This window comes from Pongo abelii, chromosome 19 (genome assembly GCF_028885655.2).
Source record: "Pongo abelii isolate AG06213 chromosome 19, NHGRI_mPonAbe1-v2.0_pri, whole genome shotgun sequence".
NCBI classification, from domain to species: Eukaryota; Metazoa; Chordata; class Mammalia; order Primates; family Hominidae; genus Pongo; species Pongo abelii.
The window spans coordinates 98,424,687-98,437,394 of NC_072004.2; the positions used below are offsets into that span (position 1 = coordinate 98,424,687).

Genomic DNA, 12,708 nt, shown 5'->3' on the forward strand with positions numbered 1-12,708 from the left:
ATAGAGTTTTTGTTAGTTTTCTTTTTGCTTGCATGTTTGTTTATGCAAATAGTATTAAGTTGTTATTAGCTTAAAATAATGGGTAATAAGATAGTATTTGTAAGCCTCATGGTAACCTCAAATAAAAAATATACAATGAATACACAAACAATAAAAAGCAAGAAATCAAATCATATCACCAGAGAAAATCACCTTCACTAAAAGGAAGACATGAAGGAAGGAAAGGAAGAGGAAAATACCACAATACAACCAGAAAACAAATAACAAAATGGCAGGAGTAAGTCCTTACTTATCAATAGTAACATTAAATGTAAATGGATTAAATTCTCCAATCAAAGGACATAGAGTGGCTGAATGGATTAAAAAACAAGACCCAATGATCTGTTGCCTACAAGAAACACACTTTGCTTCTAAAGAAACAGGTTGAAAATAAAGCAGCAGAAAAAGATACTCCATGCCAATGGAACCAGAAAAGAGCAGGAGTAGCTATACTTATATTGAGGGTCTATCTCAGATGAAATAGGTTTCAAGAAAAAAATTATAAGAAGAGACAAGGAAGGTCACCATATGATGATAAAGAGAATATAATAATCATAAATATATATGCACCCAATATTGGAGCACCCAGATATATAAAGCAAAATATTATTAAAGCTAAAGAGACAGACCCTCGATATAATATCTGGAGACTTCAACATCTTCTTCAACACCTTCAATTTTCAGCACTGAACAGATTTTCCAGACAGAAAATCAACAAGAAACATTGGACTTAATCTGTGCTACAGACCAAATGGACCTAATAGATATTTACAAAATATTTCATCCATTGGCTGCAGAATACACATTATTTTCCCCAGCACATGGATCATCCTCAAGCACAGATCATTTGTTAGGTCACAAAACAAGTCTTACAACATTAAACAAACAAACAAACAAAAAACACCTGAAATAATATCAAGCATCTCCTCTGACCACTAAAAATACCTAGTTTTATTTAATGGAATAAAACTAGAAATCAATAAGAGGAATTTTGGAAACTACACAAACAATGGTAATTTAACAATATGCTCCTGAATGACAAGTGGGTCAATGAAGAAACTAAGAAGGAACTTAAAACATTTCTTGAAACAAATGATAATGGAAACACAACATACCAAAACCTATAGGATATAGCAAAAACAGTACTAAGAAGAAAGTTTTAAATAGTTATGTGTCTATCAAAAAAGAAGAAAACCTTCAAATAAACAACCTAACAATGCATCTTAAGCAACTAGAAAAGCAAGAGCAAACAAAACCAAAAATTAGTAGAAGAAAATAAATAACAAAAATCAGAGCAGAAATAAATGAATTTGACATAAAGAAAATACAAAAGATCAATGAAACAAAAAGTTGGTTCTTTGAAAAGATAAACAAAATTGATAAATTTTTAGCCAGACTAAGAAAAAAAGAGAGAACACCCAAATAAAATCAGGGATGAAAAAGGAGACATTACAACTGATACTGGAGAAATTCAAAGAAATTAGTGGCTAGTATGAGCAACTACACACCAATAAATTGGAAAATCTAGGGGAAAAATCTAGAAAAATCTAGAAATAAATCTAGGGGAAGAGATCTAGAAAATCTAGGAAAAAAATCAAAATTCCTAGACACACACAGCCTACCAAGACTGAACCATGAAAAAACCCAAAACCTAAATAGATCAATAACAAGTAACAGGATCAAAGTCATAACAAAAAGTCTCCTAGCAAAGAAAAGCCTGGGACCCAATGGCTTCACTGCTGAAATCTACCAAACATTTAAAGAACTAATACCAATCCTACCCAAATTATTCAAAAAAATAGAGGAGGAGGGAATATTTCCAAACTCACTCTACAAGACCAATTTTACCCTGATACCAAAACCAGACAAAGGCACATAAAAAAATTAAAACTATAGGCCAATATCACTGAAACCACTGAAATCCTCAACAAAGTACTAGCAAAAATCCTCAACAAAATACTAGCAAACCGAATTCAACAACACATTAAAAAAATCATTCATCATGACCAAGTGGGATTTATTCCAGGGATGCAAGGATAGTTCAACATATGCAAATCAATTAATGTGATACATCATGTCAACGGAATGAAGGACAAAACCATATGATCATTTCAACTGATGCCAAAAAAGCATTTAATGACATTCAACATCTCTTCATGATTAAAAATCCTCAAAAACTAGGTACAGAAGGAACATCCCTCAACATGATAAAAGCCATATACAAAAGATCCACAATTAGTATCATATTGAATGGAGAAAAACTGAAAGCCTTTCCTCTGAGATTGGGAACATGACAAGCATGCCTACTGTCACCACTGTTATTCAACAATGTACTGAAAGTCCTAGCTAAAGCAATCAGGCAAGAGAAATAAAGGGCATCCAAATTGGAAAGGAAGAAGTCAAATTATCCATGTGCAGATGATATAATCTTATATTTTTAAAAACCTAAAGACTCCACCAAACAACTATTAGACCTGATAAACAAACTCAGCAAAGTTTCAGGATACAAAATCAACATACAAAAATCAGTAGCATTTCTTTTTCTTTTCTTTTCTTTTTTTTTTTTTTGAGATGGAGTCTCACCCTGTCGCCCAGGCTGGAGTGCATTGGCGCGATCTCGGCTCACTGCAACCTCTGCTTCCTGGGTTCAAGCAATTCTCCTGCCTCAGCCTCCCAAGTAGCTGGGATTACAGGCATGTGCCATCATGCCTGGCTAATTTTTTATATTTTAAGTAGAGACGGGGTTTCGCTATGTTAACCAGGATGGGTCTCGATCTCCTGGCCTCATGATCCACCCTCCTCGGCCTCCCAAAGTGCTGGGATTATAGGCGTGAGCCACTGTGCCCGGCCATCAGTAGCATTTCTATATGCCAACAGTGAACAATCTGAAAAATAAATCAAGAAAGTAATCTCATTTACGATAGCTACAATAAAATAAAATACCTAGGAATTAACTAAAATAAACGAGTGAAAGATCTCTACAATGAAAACTACAAAACACTGATGCAAGAAATTAAAGAAGAGTAATCCCATTTACAACAGCGATAACTAAAATACCCTAGGAATTAACTCAACCAAAGGAGTGAAAGATCTCTACGATGAAAACTATAAAACACTGATGCAAGAAATTAAAGAAGGCACCAAAAAAATGGAAACATATTCCACGTTCACGGATTGGAAGAAAGACTATTGTTAAAATATCTATACTACCCAAAGCAATCTATAGATTTAATGCAATCCCTATCAAAATACCAATGGCATTCTTCACAAAAACAGAAAACACAGGCTGGGTGCAGTGGCTCATGCCTGTAATCCCAGCACTTTGGGAGGCCGAGGCGGGTGGATCACGAGGTCAGAAGTTCGAGACCAGCTCTGGCCAATAATGATGAAACCCCATCTCCATTAAAAATACAAAATTAGCTGGGTGTGGTGGTGCGCGCCTGTAGTCCCAGCTGCTCGGAAAGCTGAGGCAGGAGAATCGCTCGAACCTGGGAGGCGGAGGTTGCAGTGAGCCAAGATTGCGTGACTGCACTCCAGCCTGGGTGACAGAGCGAGACTCCACCTCAAAAAAAAAAAAAAACAAAAAAAAAAACCAGAAAACACAATCCTAAAATTTATATGAAACCACAAAAGACCCAGAATAGCCCCAGCTATCCTAAGCAAATGGAACAAAATTGGAGGAATCACATTACCTGACTTAGACTGCAGAGCTATAGCAATCAAAACAGCACGGTACTTGCATAAAAACAGACATATAGATCTGTGGGACAGAATAGAGAACCGACAGATAAATCTATACATCTACAGTAAACTCATTTTTGAGAAACATGCCAAGAACTTACATTGGGGAAGAGATGGTCTCTTCAATAAATGGTGCTGGGAAAATTGGATATCCATATGCAAAAGAATGAAACTAGAACCCTCTTTCACCATATACAAAAATCAAATCAAAATGGATTAAAGACTTACATTTAAGACTTCAAACTATGAAACTACTGGAAGAAAACATTGGGGAAACTCGCCAGGACATTGGACTGGGCAACGATTTCTTGAGTAAGACCCCACAAGCGCAGGCAACCAAAGCAAAAATGGGCAGATGGGATCACATCAAGTTAAAAAGCTTCTGTACAGCAAAGGAAACTATCAACAAAGTGAAGAGACAACCCACTGGATGGGAGAAAATATTTGTAAACTACCCATCTGACAAGGGATTAATAACCAGAATATATATGGAGCTCAAACAACTCTAGGAAAAATAGAATAATCCGATTAAATGTGGGCAAAAGATCTGAACAGACACTTCTTAAAAGAAGACAAATAGCAAACAGGCATATGAAAAGGTGCTCAACATCACTGATCATCAGAGAAATAAATGCAAATAAAACATACAATGAGATATTTTCTCACTCCTGTTAAAATGGCTTTTACCCAAAAATCAGGCAATAACAAATGCTGGTGAAGATGTGAAGAAAAGGGAACCCCTGTACAATGTTGGTGGGAATGTAAATTAGTACAACCACTATGGAGAACAGTTTGGAGGTTCCTCAAAAAACTAAAAACAGAGCTACTATATGATCCAGCAGTCCCTCTCCTGGGTATATGCTCAAAAGAAAGGAAATCAGTATATCAAAGAGATGCCTGCACTCACGTATTCATTGCAGCACTATTCACAATCAATAGCCAATATTTGGAAACAACCTAAATGTCCATCATCATATGAATGAATAAAGAAATGTGGTACATACACACAATGAAGTGTATGAATGAGATCCTGGCATTTGCAACAACACAGACTGCACTGGGGGGTCATTATGTTAAGTGAAATAAGCCAGGCACAGAAAGATAAACTTCACACGTTCTCGCTTATTTGTGGGAGCTAAACATTCAAACAATTGACCTCATGGAGATAGAGAATAAAAGGATGGTTACCAGAGGCTGGGAAGAGTAGTGAGTGGTGGGAAGGAAGTAGGGAGGGTTAACAGGTTAAAAAAAAAAATACACACACACACACATATATATATATATATATATATATATATATATAGAGTTACAAAGAATGAATAAGACCTAGAATTTGCTGGCACAACAGGGTGACTATAGTCAAAATTAGTTTATACACTTAAAAATAACTGAAAGAATACAATTGTATTGTTTGTAACACAAAGGATAAATGCTTGAGGTGAAGTGATGGATACCCCATTTACCCTGATGTGATTATCATGCACTGCATGCCTCTATACAAATATCTCACATAACCCAAAAATATACATACTTACTATGTACTCACAATAATTAAAAAAATGTTAAATCTAAAAAAGCACATCCATAAAAGGAAAATAGATAAATTGAATTTCATCAAAAATTACAACTTTGTTTGTTCGTTTTGTTTTGTTTTGAGACGGAGTTTCACTCTGTCTCCCAGGCTGGAGTGCAGTGACAGGATCTCAGCTCACTGCAAGCTCCGCCTCCCGGGTTCATACCATTCTCCTGCCTCAGCCTCCTGAGTAGCTGGGACTACAGGTGCCCACCACCATGCCCGGCTAATTTTTTGTATTTTTAGTAGAGATGGGGTGTCACTGTGTCAGCCAGGATGGTCTCGATCGCCTGACCTCATGATCTGCCTGCCTCGGCCTCCCAAAGTGCTGGGATTACAGGCGTGAGCTACCGTGTCTGGCCCAAAAATTACAACTTCTACTCTTTGAAAGACATTGTTAAAAGAATGAAAAGACAAGCCACTGACTCAGAAAACATATTTACAAAGTCTGACAAAGGACTTGTGTCCGGAATATATAAACAACTCTTAAAATTCAACAATAAGAATGCAAACAATTCAACACAAAAATGGGCAAAGGATGTGAACAGACACTTTACCAAAGAAGATACATGGATGGCAAATACATCCACGAAAAGATGTTTCACATTATTACCCATTTGGGAAATGCAAATTAAAACCACCACGAGATACCACTACATACCTACTAGATTAGCTAAAATAAAAGAAAGATCATACCAAGAGCTGGCAAAGGTATGGAGGAACTGAATTCTCATACACGGCTTGAGAATGTAAAATGGTGCAACCAATTTGGAAAACACTTTGGCAGTTTCTTTAAAAGTGAAACATACCCCTACCATATGAACCAGCCCTTCCACTTCTAAGTATTTTCCCAAGAGAAAAGGCCGGACATATGTTCACTGTCATGCACACACAAAGGCTTGTACACAAATGTGCAGCTTTACTTATCACAGCAAGGAACTGGAACAACTCAAGTGTCCATCTACAGCTAAGTGGATAAACAAATTGTATATTCACACCACAGAACACAGCTGACCCCTGAACAACACGGGGGTTAGGGGTGTTGACCCCCTGCACAGCTGAAAATCCATGTATAAGTTTTAACTCCCCAAAAACTTAACCACTAATACCTTCCTGTTGATGGGAAGCCATACCAATAACATAAACAGTCGGTTAACACATATTTTGTATGTTATATGTACTATATGCTGTATTTTTACAATAAAGTAAGCTAGAGGAAAGAAAAGGTTATTAAGAAAATCACAAGGAAGAGAAAATACATTTATAATACCGTACTGTATTTATCGATACCCTAAGTTCACATCGTCTGTTTACAAGAAGAATCATCTGTCTGAAATGACCGCAGCTGCAGCCCTCAGTCTACAGTACATAGCAAGGAATTCAGCTTTTTCTTGTAATGTCACGACTTTTCTCTGCTTTTTGGGAGCACCTCCAGCATCACCAGTGGCACTGTGTATGGGTCCTAGGGTGTCTGTCAGTCAAGGTTTATAGGATCGCCTTAAACATGATTAAAACGGTGTGAGAACTGTGAGAGGTCACTGTTTTTTTTGTTTTTGTTTTGTTTTGTTTTTTTGAGACAGAGTCTTGCTCTGTCGCCCAGGCTAGAGTGCAGTGGTGCGATCTCAGCTCATTGCAACTTCTGCCTCCTGGGTTCAAGCGATTCTCCTGCTTCAGCCTCCTGTGTAGCTGGGATTACAGGCACCTGTCACTGCGCCTGGCTAATTTTTGTATTTTTAGTAGAGACAGGGTTTCACCATCTTGGTCAGGCTGGTCTCGAACTCCTGACCTTGTGATCCACCTGCCTTGGCCTCCCAAAGTGCTGGGATTCCAGGTGTGAGCCACTGCGCCCGGTCGAGAGATTACTTTTTACTGTGATTTGTGATTTACTGGAGGGATGAGCTGTGCTTGCGTTTTAAGCACTCGCAGCATCTGAGCTCGTGGCTGTGCCGGCAGGAGGGGTTTGTAAAATATCAGTCGTGCAGTACGCACTGCAGTGAGTTTTGTGCAGTTGTGATTCATTTCTGCATCTCTACATTTGTTTAATTTCTCTAAACTGTGAACGACCCTATATATGGTCTATAAGTGTTTGTACGCACGTAAGTTTTGATAAATTTTAACTTTTTATAATAGACTTGTGTATAATTTTTGGTATTATACGATTTAAAAACACTAGAATCACTATATATTTTATGTATTCATGACACATCTTTTTGTTAGTGTTTTCAGTATTCCTAGGCCATGCCGTTTGTCTGAAAGCTTTTTCAAACTGTTAACCATCTCCAAAAACCTCTCCCATACACTTGCTGAGAAAAACCCACGTGTACCTGGGCTGTGCAGTTCCAACACGCTGTTCGAGGGTCACCACTGCTGCTGTGAGCAAGCCACGTGTCTGGACCCACAGTAATTATGCTGAGTGAAGGCGGCCAGACCAGTGAAGCACACAGCACATGACTGCATTTACCTGAAACTCCAGCAAATGTAAAACTGCTGGAGTTTTACACATGCACAAAGTGGGTCATGGTTGCATGGTGTGGGGGGGGCTCCGGGATGGACAGGAGGAAACTTGGGGTGTTGGATATATATGTGCACTGTGTTGACTGTGGTGGGTCATTAGGGGTACAGATGCATGTCAAAACCGATCAAACTGTACATCTGAAATAGGGGCCATTTGCTGTATGTCAGTTATACATCAACAAAGCTATACATCAACAAAGATATACATCAACAAGACAAATGGACAAATCACTGTAAATCCCATAAAGCCTCTAGCTCTAAGTACTACTTTGCAGGAACTCCAGGGACAGAGGAGTCTGTTAAATGAGACCAGGGAGACGCAATCAGCAGAAGCTGGACTGCTGAAAGCACGGATGGCAAATCATTCAACATCGTCCACAACATAGTCAAGGAAAAGGATGATGGAGGAATCTGGATATTTAAAGGGATTTATCAACAACTGCAATGTATGGACCTTCTTTGGATCTCAATTCAAACCAGAAACTGTAAAGAAAAAAGGAAGAAGATGAGAAAGTGGACAAGGAGGAGAAAAACAGAACTTTATGAAACAGAAAGTCCCAGGACGGAACACTTCGGCATCCTTCAAGTCAACACAAGGTGTAGGACTCCATTTACATAAAATTCCAGCAAACGTAAACCAGTCTATGGTCACGGAAAGCAGAGGGGCAGGCGGGGTGGGGGACGGGAGCCCCTCTAGGTGCTGGTGTGTGACCTGCACACAGAAACATCTGAGAGGAACAAGTGGTGGGTTTGCAATAACATCATTTTTTCTTTGTAATTTTTTATATTGCTTGACTTTATAAAACAGTGAAGCATAACTTTGACAAATGCAATAAAGTTTTTCTTTTTCTTTTTTTGAGACAAGGTCTGTTGCCCAGGCTGGAGGAAAGTGGCACAATCATGGCTCACGGCAGCCTTGACCTCCTGGGCTCAGGCGATCCTCCCACCTCAGCCTCCCGAGTAACTGGGACTAAAGGTGTGAACCACTGCACCCAGATAATTTTTCGTGGAAACAGGGTCTCACTATATTGCCCAGACTGTTCTTAAATCCCCAGGCTTAAGTGATCCTCCTGCTTCAGCCTCTCAAAGTGCTGGGATTATAGGCGTGAGCCACTGCGCCTAGCCCCCTTTTTTTTTTTTTTTAATTTCCCACACTACACTGGCATAAAGGTCTATTTTAAAATTGTTTTAAGTGAATACAGTATGTAACTGATAAAAGAACATTTTCTTTAATTAAAAAACATGAAAATAAAAAAAATCTTCCATGGGCATCAAAGCTAACACTCAGGAGAAAGCCTGCCCCCATGTGGCAGCTCAGCCGTGGCCTCCGGGGAACCCGCTCTCGGTGTCAGCGCTCTGACCGCCGTCTGGAGCTGGTTGGCAACGCCGAACCGCATTCCGGTTTGCACGAAGTGCACGTTACTTAGAAAAGTAGCCACAGTCTGACGGAGTTCCTGTTTTAAGTATTTTCACAACTTCACTGAAAAGCACATCACCTCATTCAGTGTGCAGCCTAGTAACCAGGACACCCGCCCTCGGCCGCTAGCTCGTACAGGGAAGGACTGTAATGACATGACCATGAGATGGTCTCTGCCTCCCCCAGGGGCAGCCAAGGGCCCCACAGAGGATGGCAGGGACAAGCCACCCATGTGGCAATGGCCACGTCCCCTCTCTCAGACGGCAGCCCCCCATACCCGAGGCGGCACTGCAGGCGACCCCGTGTCCAGTCTCACACCAGCACAGCCCCACTGCTCAGCGCCCCGTGTCCTCTCACAGAAGCACAGTCCACTGCCGGGTGCTCATACCCGAGGCGGCGCTGCGGGAGGCCCCGTGTCCAGTCTCACACCAGGACAGTCCACTGCTGAGGACACCCTGTTGTCCACATCGCATGAAGCAGCCTGGCTCTTGGAACGTGCTGGGGGCACACGGGACACGGAGACACTGAAACACTAGCTGTGGGATTCCTGAGCTCGCCCTCCCGCCCTCCGTGTGTAAGTGGACCTGTGCCGTCGGGTTTCCCAGCTCAGAACTTGAACCAGCCTGAACTGCCAGCCTGAGATCAGCGTAGCGCATGTGTCCGCTCGGGCCACGCTCATCTCCCACTCTGTGCGACTGACGGCATGTAAGTGAAGGCGAGGACAGAAGGACCACGGCCCACGACGACGCAGACACAACAGGCCACAGCATAATGCAGGAGATGGCGCCCAGAGGCGACCTGCGCACCTGCCCCAGACAAGGCGCCAGGCGAGGTACCTGGGTCAGGAGCTGCTCGGGCGTCAGCTGGTTGATCCAACGTGTGTATCGTTCGGTGGAGTTAGGGGGATCTCTCCTCACTCGGCAACCAATGATCTGTGAAAAACAACAACAAACAGCTCAAAACAAAGTCAGGTACACAGGTGCATGTGCACACCTGTGTGTATTCATCTCATGTGTTTTAGGCAGAGATATCCAGACAGGAAACTGAAATGCCACAAATCTGGGTCAGGCAAACACCGGGAGTCGAGGGCGAGGAGGAGGAGGGATGCCTGCTCTTGCTTGGGGACAGCATAGCGACGATGGGCATGACAGCAGACGGCCCTGGACGTGCGTCTCGGCGGTGAACTGCAGAGCTTCCCTGGGCTGGATTGAGAATATGGAGCAAGGATGGGTGCTATAGCAGACAGCCCCCAGATGCGCATCTTGGCGGTGAACTGCAGAGCTGCCCTGGGCTGGATTGAGAATAAGTCACAGATGACATTTCCCCTTAATGAACTCAAATCAAAGGACCTGTATGCAAGGTGAGTTATTTCTAAGAACTCACTTCTTGAATCACATGCAAAGTGGATGTGAGGAAACCGCTGCCTGTCCGCAGGCCTCCCGTCTGAACCTGCTCCATTCATTTCAGGAAAGCAGCGTCCCTAAGTGGAGAAGAGCCTTGCCACCAGCCGGCTTCCTCCAGGGCCGACAACCCTCTCCCCGGGCATCCAGGCCAGCACCACCTCCCTCAGGTGACATCCTGTCAGTAGCCTTGACCCCTTCCCGGGCCCTGCAGAGCCTCAGAGCATCACCTGCCTCAGCCTTTCTCAACCCTCCCCTTGTCCTCTGCCCCACCAGGCCCCCTCCGGCCTGACCTCTGCCCCAGAGTGGGCTCCCCGCACTCAGCCCTGGCTCTGTTCTGCTCCTGAGATCCAGAGGTAGGAGGGCAGGTCCTTCAGGGCTCACGCTCACCTTGCAGCGGGAGGAGCTGGCTGGAGAGAGGGCACCTGGGCGCGTCCGCAGGAAATAGCACCCACCCCAAGTGAGGGCCCAGGGCCAGCAGAGCCGCCCGAGTGGACATTCTCACAGCACAGAGCCCAGGCCACAAGTCCCAGCGGACACGGCTGATTCCACCTCACCCAAGACCAACAAGGAGACAACAGTGAAAATGTAACCGTGGTCCAAAGAGCAGTATCAGTGAGCCAGTCTCCTAACTCGGAAGCGATGGAGTTACACTGAGGTATCTGAGGCCCCTGGATCTGGCTTCAACTTGTGTAGCGTTTACATGTAGAGAGTGATTCGTTTCTACCAATGCAGTTAATGAAGTGCTCGGGGGAGGCTTCTGTTTGCATTTGTTGTTGTTTTTTTCTAATTAAACTTACTTTGAGAAAATTGTGAATTCACATTGCAGCTGTAAGAAACAACTGTACAGAGACCCTCTGTGCCTTTCACCGCTTCCTCTGGTGGTAACGTTATGAGGACCCAAGGTCAACGCCGCACCAGGAAAGGGACACGATGGAGTCCAGATCCAGACGTCCCAGGGCACGAGGACCCGAGGCGCCCCATACAGCCACTGGCAGCCCCTCAGTGGCAGCCACTGTGCTATCCTGACGCCGTGGCTGTGCTCTCCAGAGCGTGATCCGGGAACGTGCAGGAGGCGGCCTTCTGTGCCTGGCTTTCGCGCTGCTCCTCGGCTCCCAGGACAGGCTTCCAGTCGCTGCATATAACAGTAGTCAGGTCCTGTACTGGCGCTCCCAAACATTCAAGTTCAGGTTTTTCTGTGAACAGCATCTTCAATCCACTGGGATAAATGCCCAGGAGAGCAACTGCTGGGTCACAGAACAGTTACATGTTTAGTTTTTACAGAAACTTCCAAACGGTCTCCAGAGTGGCTGCGCCGTCTCTCACCCTCAGTGATGCATGAGGACCCAGCTTCTCTGCCTCTCGCCAGCACTAGGTGTCTCGGTTTTCATTCCATTCTGATGGCACCGTGCTTTAACACAGGCACCCTGAAGGCTGGCGAGGAGCATCTTTTTGCGCGGTTCTTTGCTGTCTGTACACCCTCCTTAGTGAAATGTCTTTTCATGTATTTTGCTCATTTTCTAATTGGAACAAAACGCACTCGGCCATGGCTGTGTAATTCTTTTCATATGCTACTGAATTCTATCTGTGAACCTTTCATGTCTCTCTCCTAAAGCACATGCTAAAAATAGTTATGAATTAGGACAGCTCTGGAGCTGCCGCCCTGCCCAGCGAGGTTTCCCCACACCCAATCTGACCAAGATGCATTTCTAAACTGTTTGGTGTGTGTGTTTCTGTCCATCCTGCACAGCATCTACCTATGTACCATTGCATCTGTTTCCTGGTCTTGTCTATACTGTCTCATGTTTGACTGCTGAACAGAAAAGATTTTGAGGGGAGACAAAGGAAAATGCTGATCAAAAGCTGGAGGTAGACGTCCTCTGTTCCAAAACATGAAGACAGAGAGGCTCAGCATCTACACACAAACACCGAGACCCTGAGGCCAGCACTGCTGGGTCCTGGGAGGCAGCCGTGGGCGACAGGTGGTGTGAGTACACGCCAACCCACTCCTGAGAGCCTGGCTC

General features: G+C 43.3%; 1 protein-coding gene across 36 annotated transcripts in view; it reads right to left on the minus strand.

The window, feature by feature from the left end:
• B3GNTL1 (UDP-GlcNAc:betaGal beta-1,3-N-acetylglucosaminyltransferase like 1) overlaps window positions 1-12,708 on the minus strand; it is a 101,006-nt gene that overhangs the window by 41,266 nt on the left and 47,032 nt on the right. For 18 of the 36 annotated variants that reach the window (XR_010138038.1, XR_008515233.2, XR_010138036.1 and 15 more), the window contains one exon: window positions 10,091-10,216. Coding sequence is in view for 14 of the 36 variants with exons in the window: in XM_054535927.2 (XP_054391902.1) it covers window positions 10,091-10,216 (126 nt within the window). In the remaining 22 variants the exon portion in view is untranslated. The remainder of the gene's footprint in view (window positions 1-10,090; window positions 10,217-12,708) is intronic. The other 18 variants (XR_010138043.1, XR_010138042.1, XR_010138040.1 and 15 more) reach the window with 1 other exon arrangement.